The following is a 22,008-nucleotide window of genomic DNA, read 5'->3' on the forward strand; positions in this document are numbered from 1 at the left end:
AGTCTGCGGCACAGACGGCAGACAGCTGCATCTCTCTATTTGGCTGTTTGGAAGCCAGTGACTTCATTACTGCAGTGACGCAGCTGCACTCACTGGCTATCTGTCTGTTGGCGGCTCGCTCTCCCGGGCGTCATCGACGTAATTGGATTGGAGCCCTCGTGCTAATCATTCTTCGTCTTCTTCCTCCTCCAGCTCTTGTCCTGTGCTCACGTCCAGCTCTATTTATGCAGTTTGACATCTGCACTCAGACATTTCAGCTGTCGCCCACGAGTGTCCGTCGACAGGTCAATAGACCCCCGAGCCCCCAACACTTGTACACTTGTGCTGTCTTCATGACTGGATTCTTTACGAACAAAATTCCTGTCTTCCCAAATGAATAGGCAATGCCCAGCAATGAGTTCATTTTAGGTCATTTCACGTCATTTCCTGTTGATTTTCAGTCACTTACTTTCTCATTTGGGACACTTACATGATTTGGGGTTACTGACAAGAAAGTGACTCAAGAATGTCTGCAAATGAAAGGATCTGTAAAAATAATACTTTCATATAAATAATGCTGCAACGATTAATTAACTTGAGTAATTCGATTAGAAAAAAAGCTTCCAATCAAATTTAGCTGCTTCGGGTATTCGTGTAATTAAAGTGGCGTAGGAATGGTTTGTTTTGAAAGAGTTTGCATTTAGTTTTATTGATTTGGGTGGATACACTGCCCTCAGTCAATATGATATTATACATGTAACATGACTGAATAAAGCTGCTCCCTGTTAAGACCAACATAAGTGAAGTTTTTGTTTGAGCTAACATGTTTTTTATGCATTCATAATTTACTTTATAGGTATATTTATGTTATGTTTATGTTTTTTATGCATTCTTAATTTAGTTTATAGGTGTATTTAGCTATTTTTTTGCTTCGAGGATTCGTTTCATTAGAATGGCGTTGGAATGGTTTGTTTTGAAAGAGTTTGCATTTAGTTTTATTGATTTGGGTGGATACACTGCCTTCTAGTGGCAACAGTTAATATGATATGACACATATAACATGGCTGAATCCAGCTGCTCCCTGTTAAGACCAACATAAAGTAAGTTTTTGTTTGAGCTAACATGTTTTTTTTTAATGCATTCATTATTTAGTCTATAGGTATATTTATATTATGAATATGTTTTTTTAATGCATTCATTATTTAGTTTATCGGTGTATTTAGCTGTTTTTTTGCTTTGAGGATTCGTTTGATTAGAGTGGCATTGGAATGGTCTGTTTTGACAGAGTACCATTTGCATTGAGTTTTATTACTATTGGGTGGATACACTGCCCTATAGTGGCAACAGTTAATATGACATGACACATATAACATGGCCGAATCCAGCTGTTCCCTGTTAAGACCAACATAAGGTAAGTTTTTGTTTGAGCCAACATGTTTTTTTATGCATTCATTATTTAGTCTATAGGTATATTTATGTTATGAATGTTTTTTTAATGCATTCATAATTTAGTTTATCGATGTATTTAGCCGTTTTTTTTGCTTCGAGGATTCGTTTAATTAGAGTGGCATTGGAATGGTCTGTTGTGACAGAGTTTGCATTGAGTTTTATTACTTTTGGGTGGATACACTGCCCTATAGTGGCAACAGTTAATATGACATGACACATATAACATGGCCAAATCCAGCTGTTCCCTGTTAAGACCAACATAAGGTAAGTTTTTGTTGGAGCTTATGTTTTTTTATACATTCTTAATTTAGTTTAGAGGTATATTTAACCATTTTTTGTGAATATCTGATTGAATCATTTGTTAAAAGCTTTGTTAAAAAAAAAAAAAAAAGTTAGCATTTTATAGCTTTTAAGCTAGCGGACTTGCCAAGTAAGTTAGCCATTTGTTCTTTTGCTGTACTTAGATCCTCATATATTCTATCGTTTGAGGCTCTGCTCAGGTATTTTAATCTTTTATGTACCTTATGAGATTACTGATTATTTGAACTAACTACTTTCTCGATTAATTGACTACTAAAATAATTGAAAGCCGCAGCCTTAATGTACACACCTATGGTACCTATGAACAGAGTGGTGCTAACATTAGCTAATTACATTCACCCCTGGCTAAATTTTTCTTATCTATGAGCTACCTCATAACTCATTTAACATGGCTGAATCCAGCTGCTCCCTGTTAAGACCAACATAAGGTACTTTTTGTTTGAGGTAATGTTTTTTTAATGCGTTCATAATTTAGTTTATAGGTGCATTTAGCCGTTTTTTTTTTTTGTGGGAGAATGTGTATTAACGATTTGTTAAGAGCAATGGAAGAAAATTGTTTACATTTTATAGCATTTAAGCTAGCGGCTATGATCGGGTATTTCAACTTAATTTTAAATGAAAGTGCAATTCTGAATAGTTTGAAAAGACACAATTTTGTTTTGTATTCGCATATTTAAAAGTGCAACCTTAGCAAACCTTTGCTTTACATCTCCTAAAATGTATTCCCCAACGCATTAAATCCCACTCCGAATACTCGATTATTTGAACTAAAAAAATTGATAGATTAATATACTACTAAAATAATCGATAGCTGCAGCCCCAAAATGAACAAAGTTCAATAGAATTGGACATCCATCTCTGTCTATGGCAGCTAATGAGTTAAAACAAGTGAGATTAGTGGTGTAAATGCGTGTCTTGCGTCTGTGTTTACACTGGCAGCGCTGCGGGGCACAGAGTGCTGTTTGTAGAGCACAAGAGGCAGGCGAGTTTGAACTGCACTTTCTTAAACCAAACAGGATACGGGAGCAGTCGCCGGCGAAGAAAAGTGACAAAGTTCCAGAATGCCCCACCCCCCTCCCCCCCCGCTTGAGTCTCTACTGCTTCTAAAAAGCCGCAGTGTGTAAATTCGGGCCAAAGGGAAACGGGTTAGAACAACATGCCAAAGCCCCCAAAAAGCCAGTGTGAAAAAGTATGTGTTACTATAAGCTGCCTGGCTTCTACTAACATCCACTGGGATGTGGAAATTATGAGTCACCGCCACGGAGGCGGCGGCTGCGGGAGTCTGGAGGATGTTCAGGTTGAGAGACGAGTCTGTCTGCCTCACTTCCTGTTCGGGAAACCGCACAGACGCAGACAAGTGGTGTGCTCGGTTAATTCTTTTACACATATCGGCTCTTTGAGGAAAGACATCCGCTTTCTTAAAATCATTTCTAGGAATCTGGGAGTGATGAAGAGATACTAAATAGGTGGCTTGTGGTTCACATCTGGAACTAGACATCATACTAGGGATGTGACAAAATATCGAAATGGAGATTTATCGTGATACTTTGTATCCAAAAAGGTTATCGATAGGCTCCTGCCGAGAATCCATTCTGTAATATAACTGTTTGCCTATAATATACTAGTATATCAGGGGTCGGGAACCTATGGCTTGGGAGCCAGATCTGACTCTTTTGACGGCATCTGGCTCGCATACAAATCTTTAATTATTATTTATTTATTATTATTAAGCATTGCGCGAAATGGCGACGGTCACCGGCCATTTGCTGTTGTTGTGCAGTAATGAGCAGACTTGAGTTTTGCGGCGTATGTTAACTTTTTAATGCTCCAACAACACTCGCGCACTTCGCACTACATATCAAATAGCAACCTAGACGTGCTACGTTAGACGCCCCCCACCCCACCCCCAAGTCCCATGCCATTGGCTGCGTGAGCCCAGGGTGATCATGGGACACGTAGTCCATATACTACAACCGACGACTAGACAGCCGGTTCGCAGTAATTTTAGTGGGAAAATGGCAAACGTACATGTTTTTGTGTCTATTGATATATTTATCTATCTTGTCCAATACAAATTCTTGACTCTTGACACCTTGTCCAATGCAGATTCTTGACTCTTGACAAGGTGATGATGCTGGAGCTTTTGTTTGGTGCTGTTCCAGTGAGATTTACAAAGATGACTGCCTGAAGAAGACTTCAAAATTCCCTCAGTCCTTGATGATATGGGGCTGCATGTCAGGCAAAGGCACTGGGGAGATGGCTGAGGTTAAATGCACAAGTTTACATTGAAATTTTAGACAGCTTTCTTATCCCTTCAATTGAAAATATGTTATTTTCCAAGATGACAATGCATCATGCCACAGAGCTAAAACTGTTAAAGCATTCCTTGGAGAAAGACTCATCCAGTCAATGCCATGGCCTGCAAATAGCCCAGATCTCAACCCTATTGATAACCTGTGGTGGAAATTTAAAAAAATGGTCCACAGCAAGGCTCCGACCTGCAAGGATGATCTGGCAACTGCAATGAAAGAGTTGGCACCAAATTGATGATGAATGCTCATCAAGTCCATGCCTCAGAGCCTGCAAGCTGTCATAAAAGCCAGAGGTTGGTGCTACTAAATAGTAGAGAAATGTTTCGATTGTTATTTCTTTGTTTGTTTCTCATCATTCCATATTTTTTTCCTCAGAATAGAGTGATTCCATATACTGTATTTTTCCCTGAACTCGCTCTATAAAACTGACATTCATTGACCACCACAATGTTTTTTGTTCATTTCTAAAGAGTTGCACTTTTGAACTAATTCATTATTTTTTCAAGCTTTTTATCTGAGTTTGCTCTACATGATAAAATGACTGAGTGAGTGCTCGTCCGAGACTGGTGATTCCATCTACTTTTCCAAGTCTAATTTCAAGCTGCACCTGTCATTAAAACGATAGAATCACAGGTTAAAAACCAAATAAGACAGACAGCCAAAAAATAACATTCTGCAGAAGGATGACAACCTCTGACAAGGTGCTGAGACAGCATTACGAGGGCGACCGGCGGTGACGAGTCACGTAGCTTCCCGTGAACGACACCTTTGCGAAGAGGTTAGCGTACACTCATCTGTAACAGCTGTTGACCTTTATTCGCGCTTATTCTCGGTCCAGAAGAGGAAGACAAATAGGAAGGCAGGGCAGGAGATGCGCGTAACATTAATCACAACCGAAGCAGACAGGACATCTTCTTATCCATGGGCAAAAAAAGACTTACCTCACCTCATATTACAGTAAATCTGTACTAGGCCTTGCATGTAATACAAAAGCTACCATCTACAATGTCCCTTTTTTTTCCCCCCAATGGAGTTTCTTCAACGCGCCGCCCAGCCAAAATCGTTTGACCTACCGACACGGTTCATACACTAAAACAACCGGAATTCTAATGTGACGCGTTTCTGATTCATTTGACACTCCTATAATGACCATTCACCCAAAAATGTGTTGGTTTTCTTTTAAATTGAAATTTCAAAACGCTAGTTGTCCAAGAATCAAATCACATCATTGGTCCATCAAAAAATTCAGGATGCTAAGATGCACTACAGTTTGGCCACAATTTGCCAAAAAACATACCCATTCATTTCCAATGGCCAAAATTTCCCATGCATTTCAATAACACAAAAACAAACTGGCACACAAACCAACCCAAATGACCCCGAAATGCCCCCAAATCAACAGGAAAACATCTGATATCTACAGGAAATTACCCGGAAATGCCCCTAAATCAAAAGGAAGTGACTTAATATTAGCGCTGCAACGATTAATCGATTAATTCGATTAGAAAAAAAAGATTCAAAATAAATTTTGCTGCTTTGAGTAATGGTTTGTTTTGAAAGTGTTTGCATTTAGTTTTATTGATTTGGGTGGATACACTGCCCTCTAGTGGCAGCAGTGAATATGAAAAATCATTTCACATGGCTGAATCCAACTGCTCCCTGTTAAAACCAACCATAGACTTCAAAACTATTGACTTGACACTTGTCTTTTTTTTGTCACGCCTTACCTATTCTATAATAAGTTGTAATTGCATATAGAATTTATTAATAATCTATTTATAAATTATTTATAATTGGTTCTGCATGTTTTCCTCAATGATTAAGTTTTTTACATGAAAACTGAGTGATTTATTAGGTATTGAAAAAAAATTAAGTTGCTATTTTGGGCAAAAACGTATATGATATGTTAAATATTACTATTGTTTTTGAAAATATAGGTGATTATCTCTGCATTTGGTGATTTTTGTGTATCTAGTGTAAAATCTGAGAATTTTATAGCCATTTTAGGTTTTGTTATACTAAAAATAATGAATCGGGATTTTTATAAGGGAACGACTTTGAATTTTTTTATGCCGCTGCTCATGGAGACTTATATATGGCTAAGGTAAGTGGCTTTTTTGGTTTTACGTCGGTTGGTTTTGGTTTTGATATTTGAACTTGAAGTTTTTGAAAATAGGCCCCCAATGGATTGGCCCTGTGCCATGTCAATATATTATGAAGTCTATGAACCAACATAAGCTAAGTTTCTGTTTGAGCTAATTTTTTTAATGCATTCGTAATTTAGTTTTTAGGTATATTTAGCATTTTAGGTATAATAAAAAGCATTTTATAGCATTTAAGCTAGCAGACTTTGGCTATGTAAGTTAGCCAATTGTTTTTCTGTTGTACTTAGATCCTCATTTGGGTTTTATTTACACCGTTTGAGGCTGAGCTTAGGACATTTTTTATGTTCCTTATCTGATTACTCGGTTATTCGAACTAAATAGTTCATCAATCGACCACTAATCAATAGCTGCAGCCCTTCTTGATATCAACAGGAAGCGACCCCAAATCGCCCTCAAATCAACAGGAAGTCACATATCTGCCAAAGTAAAGCTAATATTGCAATTCCTGAAGAAATTGCATTTTCTAGGTTTTTTTTTGGGGGGGGGGGGGGGTTGTTTTGTTGTTTTTTAACACATATCCACCCGATTAAGGTATGGAAAAACTGACAGTGTGTTTTAGCGTGTACGAGGCTGTGTAGAGCACCTGCTCTTTTATTTTTTTGTTTAAAATATGTTACATATTTCTGCTTCTGTTGAAGTGTGAAATACAGTGTTAAATAAATCATCTGTTTTTTATATGCAGCAATCGTCATCATTCACAGATGAACACCCTTAGCCTGGATTAAACGCTATTATATGAATAAAATGTGGTCATGTTGAATCAATCAAAGTCTTATGTACAACCCTATGTAGTTCAGACCAGTGTTGCCATGTTAACACATTGGCTGTCATTGACAGCAGTAAACATCCAATCCATTTGATCACTCCAAGTACAAATGGATTTGATGTCGACAAGTGACAAACTAACTGAAATTCACAGCAGAAACTAGTCCGAGCAGTGAGGTTTTCCCCCGTTTTGAAAAAGTCGCATCTATTTTTGACAGCACTGAGTCTATTCAACGCTGGTCTTTGGTTACGGCCGGGCAGTTTATGAGGTTCATGTATTGGCCTTTTGTTCAGTGACATTCCCAGTGACCCCAGGGTGACCTGAGCGGGGACAAATGATGCACTTCCCCTTCAGCTGTGACCAGTTGGTCTAACCTCATCTGTCTGAAGAGACCACCTGTCCCAGACCTCTCTCAAAAACACACACACACTGAATAGGTCAACAGTGGTTTAAGAAAACACACCAGGCGTGATCCTGTCTAGTCCACCTGATCAGTCAATGACCACGCGACCGTGTTTTTTTAGTCGGGGGGGGGGAAAAATACTCATGGCATTGGGGTGGGGCCTTTATAACTGTTTATCCTCATTTTGATCTAATCAAATATTTATAAGTCTTTTTGTGAAAACATGACTTTACCACCCCCCTAAAAATTATCTATCCTCCTGAAGGATTGGATAAAAATAATAACAGCTTGTACCGAATGATACGACTATAATCAAAGGATTAAAACTAGAGTTGTCCGATAATTACTTTTTAACCGATTTTAGGGCTGCAGCTATCGGTTATTTTAATAGACGATTAATCAATGAACAAGTTAGTTCGAATAATCGAGTAATCAGAGAAGGAACATAAATTCTTTTTAAAAATACCTAAGCTGAGCCTCAAATCAAGTATTGTTTTCATCAATGATGACGATAACCAAAATATTTTGTCAACGAACACTTTGTTCATGAAGATGACGAGACGATAACGAGCTAAAAACAAGTTTTGGGAAACTAAAACATAACGAGCCAAATGCCAGTTTTCATCTGACGAGACGAGAACGAGACAAAATTGCGCAATAATTCCGTCACGTTCACAATATGTGACATTTTATCTGTAACTTATAGCATTAGCATAGCATTCGCGTTAGCATTAGCATCCTCTAACTGTTGGACAATTTAAAAAAAAAACTTTTTTTTTTTTTTTTTGTTACATACAGTTCGTGGCGTCCAGGTGGGTATAATCCATTGCGAATAATGTACTGTTTTCCTGCTGAGTGTGTATTATCACCAAGTTGGCGTTGTCCATGTGGATGCAACAATATGTGCATGTCTGTCGATTTTCATTTGAAATAGTTGGAAACCTTTATTTATTCATGGAGTAAATCATTTTAATTTTACAGGCGAAAACATTTTTTGTAAACCTAACCCTAAAACTAGACGAAATTACTCTCGAGTTTTCATCAATAAAGACTGGACAAAGACAAACTTATTTTGAAATGACTAAAATATGACTACGACTAATAAGTATTATCGTCTACAAGACTCAGACTGAGACTGCCAAAAACAACACTGCCTCAAATGGTATAAAAAAAAAAAAAAATGATCTAAGTACATCAAAAGAACAATTGGCTAACTTACATAGCAAAAGTCCGCTAGCTTAAATACTATAAAATGTAAGTTTTTTTTTTTTTCTTACAATACTCTTAACAAATGGTTCAAACACATATTCACAAAAAATGGCTAGATATACCTATAAACTAAATTACAAATGCATAAAAAAAATGTTCAATGTCATGTGAAATGAGTTATGTCATATTCACTGTTGCCACGAGTGTATCCACCCAAATCAATAAAACTAAATGCAAAACACTTTCAAAACAAACCATAACAACGCCACTTTAATTACACGAATATCCGAAGCAGCAAAATTTAATTTGAATCTTTTTTCAAATCGAATTAATCGAGTTAAATCGTTGCAGCGCTATAACCGATAACGTCCAACTCCAAAAATCCGATACAGATATCAAACCGATATCGATTTACATGGTCGTGCCCTTAACGTGTTATGGCTGATTGTATTGTGATGCCCCACTGGATGCTTTAATAATGATAAATGTAACAACTACAAGTTTTTCCAAATAAAATTAACATTCTGTGATAAACAAGAGAACTTCAACTGAAGTTATAAAAAATAAATGTCCCATATAAATGATACAAATTGAAATGAGCCAAAATGTCCATATTTAAAGCAACACCTGGTAGCTTTTCAGTTTGGTCGATTTTAGCGACAATGTTGGACAAAAGCTGTAGTGTTTTGCCTTTTCCCATGAGCACCAGCGCAAACCCGCACAGTGTGCTAAAATCATGATCTCTCATTGCCTGCAGATGAATTAAACAACATTTCTGTTTACAGCGGCCTAGTGAAGGATGAAAAGTAATAAGGTAATGAATCCAGTTGTAGCTAAAGAATAGCATATGACGGTTAGCAACCGTGTGGCTTAGTGTGGCTAACCCCTCCACACCCCCAAACTCTGTTCAAGCCAGCGAGTAAAAGCTGGGCCAATCGTAGGACATGCCATTGCAATGACAATTCCCAAGATGCATTTTGCTGGTCTTTTGCAAAGATTTTTGTATTTTGTTACTTTTCTAGTTTTCTTAGTAACTATTTCTTTCTGGTAACGCAGTTATCAATCCATATATGTGGACAGACATCACATTGTACCTCTTGTAGGACACTTATATACCAACTGTTGACATTGTGGCCAACAGGACCCCGAATGTGATGTCCACACAAAGTCTTTATAAGGTTAGGTTTTCCTTTTTAAGATCCAGTGGGAAGCTTATGACCAAATGACATGAGGGCCTCGTTCCATGCGACCAGTTAAACCACTTCATAGCTTCCTAATCACCGAGCAGGATGACAACACATCACACAATAGCGAAGACTCACCTTGTCGAGCGTCCTCTTGAGTTGGTAGTGGAACTTGTCTTTGACCTCGTCCAGCAGCCGCTGGAGCTCGCCCTCTTCGGGCGAGCCCTGGTACTTCCTGGCCAGCTGCAGGTAACAGGGCCACTTGGCCGAGTCGAATCCCCAATGGCAGGTCCTCTTGTCAGGCGATTTATGCGAGTGCATGACGAACTTCTGCGGCGAGAAGAGCAGGTGGCACTCTACGCACTGGACGCATGGCGCCTCGGGCTGCGTGTAGAAGCGTGGCAGGAAGAGGCCCTGGCACTTGCCCAGGCATTGGTGCTCCACCCGGAAGCCGGCCTCGCTCTCCTTGAGCGGGCCGCGCCCCAACAAGTCGGCGCCCAGTTCTGCGGGCGGCGCGGCGCCGGGGCGTAGCAGCGCGTTGCACAGCCGCTGCGCGTCGGTCAACGTGATGAGGCCGCAGGACGGCGCATTGAAGGGTAGGATGCCCAGCACCTTGAGGATGTGCAGCTGCTCGGCGTCGCAGCGCGAGCAGTACACGTAGAGCTCGTCGCACACCGTGTTGATCTGCTGGAGCGAGAAGTCGCGCAACACCGAGTTGAGCACTTGGGGCAGGCACAGCCGCTTCTCGCCGCCCACCACGAAGCAGGAGATGGATTCGCCCTCTAGCAGGGAGTGGGTGAGCTCGGTGGAGCTGTCGCAGGGGACCAGCAGGGGGCCGCCTCCCAACACGGGAGGGGAGGGCAACGGGGGCACGCCGCCGTGGGAGTGCTCGTGGCCGGTGCGCGCCGAGAAAGCGGCCGGTCCCCCGAGGGAGCTCTGGCTACTCAACGTGAACTGGGCCAGCGTATGCTTGAGCCCCGGGCTCAGGTCCAGCGCCTTGGCTGAGGCGGCCGCGAGGAACTCGGCTTCAGCATCAGCGCGTCGCAGTGGCTGGTGCGCCTCGTCCACCTGCTCCCGCTTTACCTTGGCCGCCTTGTGAAAAGACTCCAAGCCGCGGCGCTTCAGCTTAATCTCGGCCATCACTCGCTTTTTGATAGGCGCGTCCTCCGGACGCTCGCGGTACAGGCGCTTCATGCTGCCCTTGAAGGAGCTCAGGCCTTTGAAGGGGCTCTTCAAGCTGGTCTGCGTGCCGGCCATGTCTGAGCGCGCTCTGGCTCTTCTCGTCTCTTCCTTTCTGGCTTTTTGGAACAACTCCTTTTGTTTATCCCGCGGGCTGTTCTTCTCTTTTTTTAAACGATACTCTTCCTCCGGTAGATGGACACATGCATCGTGGAGAATCTGCGATGTTCCCGTAGGCTTCCTGGTGATTTAAAAATAGTCAAGAACAGAAAAATAATTAACTGAGAGACACCAGAAAATACATCTCACCATTTATACAGGCAACTTAAAATCAGAAAAAGCAACTTTTGCAGGTAAAGATGAACCAGTTAACTTTCCTAAGGTCCAGGAACTATTGGGGATCAGTTTGATTTGTTGGATGGGGCTTTTCAACACATACAGTCGTAAAATTCTGTACATTTTCGCACGATGCAGAGAATTTTTAAAATGACCCCGCAAAATTTTTCGTTTGCCCGCAAATGTAGGTTTTTTTAAAAGAAAAAAAAATCTAAACGCTACTGGTCCTACAATTTTTGACCAAATCACAACATTTCCACACCAAAAATTCCAGGACTGTAAGGGGTATAAAAGTTGTATACAGAATTTGGCAAAAACCAACGATTCCCAAAAACTTGCCCATTCATTTTGAATGGGATGCCATTGACAGCCATGCACGTCCAAATTTCCCATTCATTTTCAACGGCAGAAAACCCTAGGTCTTTGTGATTTTTGACCATTTACCATGACAGCCCATTGACATTAAAGTGGCACCCAAGTAAGTCGATGTCATTGACAGCCATCGACGTCCATGCCATTGACAGCCATGTACGTCCAAATTTCCCGTTCATTTTCAATGGCAGAAAAACCTGCATGGTTGTGATTTTTGACTGATGCAACAGAACGTGTCCCCGAAATGTTCCCAAATCAAAAGGAAGTGATCTGATATGAACAGGACGTGTCCTCAAAATGTCCCAAAATCAACTGGTGATACATGATAGATCTGTATCTACCAGAGCAAAAGCCTCATCATAATTTCATCTTAATTTCTCCAGAAATTGCAGTTTCTAGTTACAAAAATGTCTTCTAGACTGTCTTGTTTACTCTTGAATTAAAAATTTCATTGAGAAAATGACTGTCCTGGGAAAACAGTACTAATTCTTGAAGAAAAAAAAAATACTTCTTTACACTCTTAACGGGATGACTTAATACACGACTTTACCTAGCCTTTGTTATTATTTTTTGTCTTAACAATGTTGAAAGATTTTAGTCATAAAATACAGCTTTTAAAACCATGAATTCCACAGGATAATTGTCAAGACATCACTTTTTTAGTTTTTTTCTGAGAAATGCAAATTTTAAACTTTTTTAAATGCATTTCTTTCATAAATTTAAACCTTTTTTTAAAATATAGCAATAGATTAACCTATATCTACTCAAATTACTGCGGCAACGATTAATCGATCAACTCGAGTAATTCGATTAAGAAAAAAAGATTCGAATTAAATTTTGCTGCTTCGAGTATTCGTTTAATTAGTGGAGTTGTAATGCTTTGTTTTGAAAGTGTTTGCATTTCGTTTTAGTGATTTGGGTGGATACACTGCCCTTTTGTGGCAGCAGTGAATATCACATAACTCATTTCACATGGCTGAATCCAGCTGCTCCCTGTTAAGACCAACATAAGCTAATTTTTTGTTTGAGCTAATGGTTTTTTATTGCATTCATAATGTAGTTTATAGGTATATTTAGCATTTTTTGTGGGAATATGTGTTTGAAGCATTTCTTAAGAGCATTGTTAAAAAAAAAAAAAAACATTTTATAGCATTTAAGCTAGTGGACTTTGCTATGTAAGTTAGCCAATTGTACTTTTGTTGTACTTAGATCTTCATTGATTTATTCTTTTTTTAATACTGTTTGAGGCTCAGCTCAGGCATTTTATTTTTTTAATGTTCCATATTAGATTACTTTATTACTCAAACTAACTAGTTCATCGATTAATCGTCTACTAAAATAATCAATAACTGCAGCCCTCACTGAAATATTACTTTTTTTCTTATATTTTTTGACAAATACTACTTCAGTTAATAAAATTACTTACAATTATTTAAGAATACAACAATTCCCAGAATTTTTTTTTTTGTTTCTAGAAAACACAGTACAGCTTTTTGGTGGGAATGCATACAAAAAATTCCTGTCAAAATACCAACTTACTTCTAAAACACCAAACTAAATTTCTGAAAAACTATATACTGTATATGTTTTGTTCCGGAAAAATACACCTTTTTACAAAAAAAGTTAACAAAAATGACTTTTTCTAAACCTTTGTAATGGTAGGAACAAAAAAACAACCAAATAACCCAAGAGCATGAAATAGCCTGCAAAGCCTTTAAATGCTTTATGGCTGCTACTGCACGAGGGGGGATTGATGAGGTCAATGGCTGTTTGCATGCACCACTGAGCCAAATGGCCATTAACATAGTTCACACAAACACAAGGAAGTCTTTTGCAGCACTTGTAATTGAACCCGGGTGCTTGGGTGTGTGTGGGGGTCAAAATTTGCTGGGGTATTTCATTTTTTTCCCCTCCAAGTGAGCAAGAGAGAATCCCGACCTGTGGATGCGACACGACCATTGCGTTGTTAAACGCCAGCCCACCAACCACTATGCATGCAAAGATTTGCACTTAGCAAGTAAAAATGTCTCTGCCCAAAAAAATCCCACACTGTGCCTTTTTACCCCATGCTGGTTCCATCAAGCAAATGAAAAACACTCCATGAAAGCCTTAACAGAAGCCCATCTCGCCTCAATTGAACCCCCCTTCTATAACAGCTTGATAGACAACAGTGTGGATGTGTTTTAAGGTAGAATTTACCATGCGGAACAAGGTAAACACCACTTACAGTAGCTGCATGCATCATGCTAGCTTCGGCTACGCAATATGACACTCATCGCGATTTCGCTTATAGCGCAGACATTTCAGGTGAACACATTTTTTAATGAAAAATTTTCAAAACTACAGTTTTCTTAATGAAAAATGCAAATAAATTCCCTTTCAAGTTAAACACAACTGAACTGGGATTTTGCTGGTTATGCTAGTCATGTTGTGTTTGCTAACTTTTTAAAAGTTTTGACTTAATTTTTACCTCCCTTCATTTTTTTTTTTTTTTTTTTTTTTGCAATCACCCGAATTTAGTTTTTTAATCAACTGGTTTGACCCGATCACGTCATTTTTAGAAGATCGGCATCGGATGAAAAAGATCGGGTTTATACCTTTTTTTGTTTTTATTGTTAAGTATGAACTCATTGGCTGCAATTGACGGCGATAGACGCCCGATCAATTTTGACTAGGAGGACTGGATGTCTATCATCTAGAATAGCAGGAAAACACGATTATTCAACTTCCCTGTTCTAAAAAATTTAACGTACAGTATATAGCTGTCAATGGCAGTGAACACGTTAAGGATGACAAGCAACAAAAAATTCCAGAGGTGAAAGGACTACGGCTGTCCCCGATCCAATCACCTGATCGGAAATCGGGGGCAACGCTAATCCTTTCACTTCGATCTTTTTGTGCCATTGAAAATGAATGGGAAATTTGGACGTACATGGCCGTCAATGGCACTGACTTACATATGCGTCAATTGAATCCAAGTACATTGGTATCAACAGAATTGACATACATGGCCGCCAATGACATCTGTGTACATAGGCGTCAATTCAATGTAAATGCCATTGAAAATGAATGGGAAATTTGGACATGCATGGCCGTCAATGGCATCGACTTACATATGCGTCAATGGAGTCCAAGTACATTGGTATCAATAGAATTGACATACATGGCCGTCAATAGCATCCGTGTAAATGGGCTTCAATGTAGTGGTGCAACGATTAATCGATTAACTCGAGTATTCGATTAGAAAAAAATATTCATATTAAATTTTGTTGCTTCGAATATTCGTTTAATTAAAGTGGCGTTGTAATGGTTTATTTTGAAAGTGTTTGCATTTAGTTTTATTGAGTAGGGTGGATACACTGACCTCTGGTCTGCCTAATTTCACATGGCTGAATCCAACTGCTCCATGTTAAGACCAACGTAAGTTTTTGTTTGAGCTAATGTTTTTAATGCATTCATAATTTAGTTTATAGGTATATTTATAGGTCAGTGAGTCTGAACCATTTGTTAGGAGCATTGCAAAAAAAAAAAAAAAGTTAGCATTTTCTTGCGTTTAAGCTAGCAGACTTTTTCTATGTAAGTTAGCCAATTGTTCTTTTGTTGGACTTAGAATCTCATTTATTTATTTTTTTTTATACCATTTGAGGCTCAGTTCAGGTATTGTAATTTTTCATGTTCCATATCAGATTACTCGGTTATTCGAACTAACTAGCTCATCGATTAATCGACTACTAAAATAATCGATAGCTGCAGCCCTACTTCAATGCAATGTAAATTCCATTGGCAATGATTGGCAATGGCATGGACGTGGATGGCTGTTATTGGCATCGACTTACTAGGGTGCCAGTTTAATGTTAATGGGCTGTCATGGTAAATGGTCAAAAATCACAAAGACCTAAGTTATCCTGCCATTAAAAATGAATGGGAAATTTGGACATGCACGGCTGTCAATGGCATCGACTTACATATGCGTCAATGGAATCCAAGTACAGTGGTATCAATAGAAGTGACATACATAGCCGTCAATGGCATCCGTGTACATGGGCTTCAATGCAATATAAATCCCATTGGCAATGAATAGCAATGGCATGGACGTAGATGGCTGTCAATGGCATCGACTTACTTGGATGCCAGTTTAATGTAAATGGGCTGCCATGGTAAAGGGTCAAAAATCACAAAGACCTAAGTTTTCCTGCCATTGAAAATGAATGGGAAATTTGGACATACATGGCTGTCAATGGCATCCGATTACAAACGAATGGGCAAGTTTTGGGCAAATTTGGGGGGAACGGTAGGTTTTTGCCAAATTCTGTATACAATTTTTATGCTCGTTACCGGAATTTTTGATTGATGATTTTTCAACTATTCCAGAAATACACTTTTTAAAGATAACATTTTATTCTGATGTTGTATCTTATTTTGGAAATAAAAACTTACACTTAAAAGAGTTTTTTTAAAATTTCAACTGAGTCAAGTGGTAATCTCGGCTAAGAGCTGAACTTGAATTCTTTCTAAGGAAATCTGTCAAGATGCTAATTTATTTTCCCACCAAGCCTTTTGTTTTCAGGGCAAAAATACCCCAGGTTGATAGGTTCGCGTGAGGGTCAGTGAACACAACACTGGCCATAGTAGGCTTGTCAAGCGTCAGCATCCAGTCAACAAAGAAAGCCAATACTATATGCTTTGGTTTGATTTGATTGATGGTTAAATAGCCGACAAATAGTGGATTTACACCTTCTATAAGTAGATGCCTCAACTGAAGAAAAACAGGTAGGAAATCATAATGCTGTTATGTTGGTTCAAGTATGCTTTGCATCCAGACATCCAAAACTTAAATTTGTTAGTCAAAACAAGAGCACTAACATCAAACTACCAATCACAAGACATGGAATCTTGCAACTAGATGATGAAACAATATCTGCACAATTGACACTGATCTAATGTTGTATGGCGATGACACCTTCCAGTACAATCTGACCTCCAGATTTTTATTTCAGCAACTTTCTGGTTTCATCGAGTCTGCTTCCGATCTTAAGTGGAGACTCCGTCTTTAACGGTTTGAGTTCCAGTCGACTGAAATGTGGTGGCTCCACAATGTAGTTGGACTATCTTTATATTCCGGAAAGCTACGCCTCTTGTGTTTCACCACAGTCTACTTCGGATCTTATATAAATCTGCATTCCAGTTGACACATGAACCCACACAACATTGTGGAAGACAGTCTAGAGGTGGCAATCTTTGGGCACCTAACGATTCGATTACAATTATGCACCATAAGCCCCCCCCCCTTTAATTTTTTTCTTACACTACTTCCAAAATTGTTCAAAAATCCTCTCAGGCTAAACAAACTACTATTTCAGTATCAAGTTATCCGTTAAAAACAGTAAATAAAATACTCAAGTCCCCATTCTGTATCGGCAGCTTTAAACTACATTCAATTAATTTAATGTTGTGAATCAACCGCTAAAGTTGTTAAAATTGCTCCCGTTATTCCATAATTTCCCTTCTGTCTACTTTCGACGTGAAAGTTTTAAAACTGTTTCATCATTTAAAGATAGAGTCAAGTCAAGATTTTGCCGATTTGGGTTTTTTTTTTCTTTTTTTGTTTTGTTTTTTTAAGATAAAAAGTAATTAGGTTCGCTACAACAGAGCCTTCTAGAGAAGTCTACTGCTTTAAGATGGCGCCTGTTTACTAGTGCGGGAAAGTGTCCTTTCGCATCTAGTTCTTGGTATATGATCTAACACGGCCGTCGTCTGTCATTACACATCTAGTTCTAGATATATGTGATATCTACCATAGCCGTATATTGCCGCATGTTTGTAGCAACTAGCAACTGGGCGTTGTTTGTAGCGGCAGACGGCCGCAGTCAGGTATTATAGTTTTATTTTGTTTTTTTTTAATCTAGTGGCATGAATTGAACATGATATTTGCTCTCGGTCTGTTCCTCATTGCGTCCCGAAGACCGCACTGACTGTGTTTTATTTCCGCTTTACTTGGTATAATTTAATAATCGGAATTTGGGTGTTTGTGAATCGTTCTCGAACCTTCCATGGCCGAATCACGAATAATCAAAAAATCGGAAATTTCGCACGCCTCTTGAAGAGACCATGTTTATATGATAGCAACTACGGCTGCAGCTATCGATTATTTCAGTAGTCAATTAATCTATCAATTAGTTAGTTCAAATAATCCAGTAATCGGATTAGGAACATTAACTGTGTTGCAGAATATATTTCAGGAGATGTAAAATAATTCTTCAAACTATGCAGGATTGCACTTTCATTTAAAAATAAATCAACATACCTGAGTTTAGCCTAAAATGGTATAAAATAAATACAGTACATGAGGATCTATGTACAACAAACGAACAATTGTCTAATTTGCATAGCAAAATTCCGCTAGATTAAATGCTATAAAATGCTAATGTTTTTATACAATGCTATTAACAAATTGTTCAAACTCCTATTCCTCCAAAAAAAAACAGCTAAATATAACTCTAAACTAATTTACAAATGCATTAAAAAAATATTTGCGCAAACAAAAACTTACAACCTTATGTTGGTCTTAACAGGGAGCAGTTGAATTCAGCCATGAACATGAGTTATGTCATACTCACTCTTGCCACCAGAAGGCAGTTTATTCACCCAAATCAATAAAACTAAATGCAAACACTTTCAAAAACAAACCATAACAGCGCCACTCTAATTAAACGAATACTCGAAGCAGCAAATTTTAATTCGAGGCTTTTTTCTAATCGAATTACTCCAGTTAATCGATTAACTGTTGCAGCACTAATGGCAACGAATGACTCATGTCCTCTTTGGATCGTAAGTTGATCAGCAGTCATTCAGATACTGAACCATGTTGCGTGACAATGACATTTTGCTGAATTACTCCTAAATACACAATTTACACATGCATATGGCGGAAAACACAGGCAAGGCTGAAAAAGCAGTTTCTGCTCTTGCACCCCTCTTTAAAAAAAAAAATGCTGTATTTTAAGCCAAAAGAACTGTTGTGTTTGATTGAACAATACGTCTATATGACGCTATTGCAGTTTCATGGAGCATTAAACCCCCAAACTGTTTTTATTTTGTACATTTTACCCTGGAGACCCCCATTTACAGACACCGCACAACCGTTTTTGTTTTAACCCAGCCATAAAAAGGAGTAATTATATTTATTATTCGAAATGTTTATCATTTTGAGCTTATAATCATTAATTGACGTCTAATACTTAGTTTAAAAAAACGACTTTTTAGTGCTGCAACGATTAATCGAATAACTCGAGTATTCGATTAGAAAAAAATATTCAAATTACATTTTGCTGCTTCGAGTATCCGTTTAATTAAAGTGGCGTTGTAATGATTTCTTTTGAAAGTGTTTGCATTTAATTTTATTAACTTGGGTGGATATCCTGCCCTCTAGTCCACCTAATTTCACATGGCTTAATCCAGCTGCTCCCTGTTAAGACAAACATAAACTAAGTTGTTGTTTGAGCTAACACTTGTTTTTGTTTTTTTAATGCATTTGTAATTTAGTTGAAAGGTATATTTAGCCGTTTTTTGGTGGGAATATGTGTTTGAACTATTTGTTAAGAGTATTGTAAAAAAAAATAATTTTTTTTTAAATTTAAACGTTGGCATTTTATAGCATTTAAACTAGCGGATTTTTGTTATGTAGGTTAGCCATTTGTTTTTTTGTTGTCCATACATCCTCAATTATTTTTTTTTTTTACACCGTTTGAGGCTCAGGTCAGGTATTTTAATTTTTTATGTTCCTTATCCGATTACTCGATTATTCGAACTAACTAGTTCATCAATTAATCGACTACTAAAATAATCGATAGCTGCAGCCCTAAAAATTATTCACTCGCATATTTTAAACAAATTACGTCACAATGAAAAAAATAGTGTCTGTAAATAGGTCACGGAAATCTACCTCATAACTATTGCTTAATTGTATTTTTTTTTGTTACTGTCGCATTTTCCTCGATATTTTTGATGATAAATAATCGATCCAAACAAAGAAAAATTGGGGGGGGGGAAAGCGATATAAAGGGTAAATATTTAAAAAAGAAAATCTCAACCACTCCTTAATGTCTGCGATTTCTGCATTGCGACCCTTGTTATATTACCGTGTTTCACCCATGAAATCCCCAAAAAGTCATTCACAGCTGTGTCTTGACACTGTGAGACATGCTACACTGAGTTTTTGGATCGAAACAAGGTAAGTATGCGATAATATCTCGTTAAAATCACGGTGTCTTTAATTATGCTCTCACCTCGAGTTAGGGTTTAGGGATTTAAAAAAAAAAAAAAAAATGAAATGCCCTACTGTTCAAAAGTTTTCTGCCCCCAGAAAATTGAGATTTCAAGCTTTCCAATGATGTATCACACATGCATGCATATAGGACAATTTTGAAATTTGGCTAAATTGGGGGTCTCAGAGCAGAACTTCAAGTCACCTGAGTGTTTTCCGCCACATTTTTTATTTTTTTCTTTAAACGTAATTTTTCCTGAAATGTACCCCAATAACATATTGTGATTTTAAAAAAACATGGACTATGCTCTTTAGTTCATTGTTGCCGAATATAATAGGAAATTAAAAAGGAAATGGCTTGTCCTTCCCAGCGTTGGCAGATGAATGGATATGTGCATGCCTTTGCACATTTTTCACGGAGCTTTTCTCTCGGCTGGGGCACTGCTTCTGCGCAAAAAGCCCGACCTTGATTCCGCAGCCTAGTTGATGTTTGCGGGCGTTTTAATGTCATAAAGCACCGCGAACACATGTCAACATGAGATTCGCGACGGGGTAACGAGTTTTGCTCCGAGGAGGAGGCGGTATCTGTTGGAGGTGGCGGCGGTGGGGGGAGCGCAGCCCGTAAACAGCAGCGTTTGGGGATCATCCAATAGCGACCAATCCAAGTCCGAGCAACCGCTTCGTTGCTGCAAGGACGCCGCATAGAAAAGCTCCATCCCCAGCCTCCGCTACCCCTCCTCCCTCCCCCCACCACAACTGCGCTGGTATGCAGACAGCGCCGATAATGACATTCACTGTCTGCACTCCCCAGTCTCGAACGGGAGAGCCGCCTCCGCCACCACCACAACTACTATCACTACTACGGACACCGCCGCCACCGCGGTCCGGTCAAGTCGTCACTCCGAGCGGGGTGTCCCCACCGTGTCACCGCGGTCTCCTTCACGAGACCCGAAACATTTAAACTAAAAAAAAAATAAAAAATTCCCAAATTAAAATTCATGTCATGTTAACGTTACACATGCAAGGAACGAATACTAATAATAAAATTTTAAAAAATATGAAAGTCTGACAAATCCGAGGCCAATTTAAATGCTAGTTAGCTTAGCTAGCTCTCTCCTGGTGTACGTCCACTCCGCTCAGCCGAAAAAAAGCAGCAAAAGTGGGTTATAACAAGCCAGCTTCGCGGTAGTTAAGACGCCGGAGAGGACTCGGAAGGTAGGGGGGACTCAAAAAGTCAAGCGCCGTCTCGCCAGTCCCGTCGACTATTACCCTAAAAAACATTGAGTGTACTATTCGGAGGTCGAGCCCGGGGAGCGACGGGCTCACCTCCCCCAGAAAGAAAGCGACACAGCGGGCGAAGCCGAGCTAGCTTCCCCCTACTATCCCACCGACTCTTTTCCTTTCACGGCCAAACAAATCACTGCGATAATCGCTTGTAAAACGAGTAAACATTTGACACACATAAATGTAGATACGGAAAATACATACATTCAAAAAAGGTTGTAGCACTTGCCTCGGTCCTCACTCGCCGGGGGTCTTCTCCGTACTGGAAAAGCCTGGCGGCGGCGGCGGAGCATCAACAAGATGAGGCTCCACCACTACAGCCCTGTGACGTCACGCCGCATCGAGGACTTTGAGGCGGAGACGTCATCACGGCTACAGGAAACAGTGCGGGGGTGTCTCTCGCCTCTCTCTCGCTGTCTGTCTGCCATTTCCTCTCGACTGCAGAGACACTTTTTGACGGCGGCGCGACTATTTAACCCTTTACGGGGCAAGTAACTTTTTTTGTGTGTAATTAACTTATTCAATGTCAGTCACCCAGTCAAAATGGATTGGACCAGTGGCGTCACTAGACCTAATACAATACTGGGGCAAAGCAGGGCACTGAGCAAAAAAAAAAAAAAAGCCCTTATCTACAAAAGAGAAGTTTGACTTTTGTGGCAGGGGAGGGGGGGCAAAACATGTTGATGACATGTTGATTATTATTTATATATATACTCAGGGGTGAAAGTGGGCAGGAACGGTCAGGAACACAGTTCCGGTATAACATTCAGGACTGGAACACAGTTC

The 22,008-nt window shown here is 39.3% G+C and overlaps 1 protein-coding gene across 1 annotated transcript in view; it reads right to left on the reverse strand.

The window, feature by feature from the left end:
- The window catches only part of skila (SKI-like proto-oncogene a), a 96,152-nt gene extending 74,594 nt beyond the window's left edge, over positions 1-21,558 (reverse strand). The window contains exons 1-2 of the mRNA XM_057856482.1: positions 21,427-21,558; positions 9,927-11,208 (exon numbers count right to left, since the gene is read on the reverse strand). Of these exons, the coding sequence (XP_057712465.1) occupies positions 9,927-11,208; positions 21,427-21,428 (1,284 nt within the window). The 5' untranslated portion in view covers positions 21,429-21,558. The remainder of the gene's footprint in view (positions 1-9,926; positions 11,209-21,426) is intronic.
- Between the last annotated feature and the right edge of the window lie 450 nt (positions 21,559-22,008).

Source organism: Corythoichthys intestinalis, chromosome 14 (assembly GCF_030265065.1).
Source record: "Corythoichthys intestinalis isolate RoL2023-P3 chromosome 14, ASM3026506v1, whole genome shotgun sequence".
Classification (NCBI taxonomy): Eukaryota; Metazoa; Chordata; class Actinopteri; order Syngnathiformes; family Syngnathidae; genus Corythoichthys; species Corythoichthys intestinalis.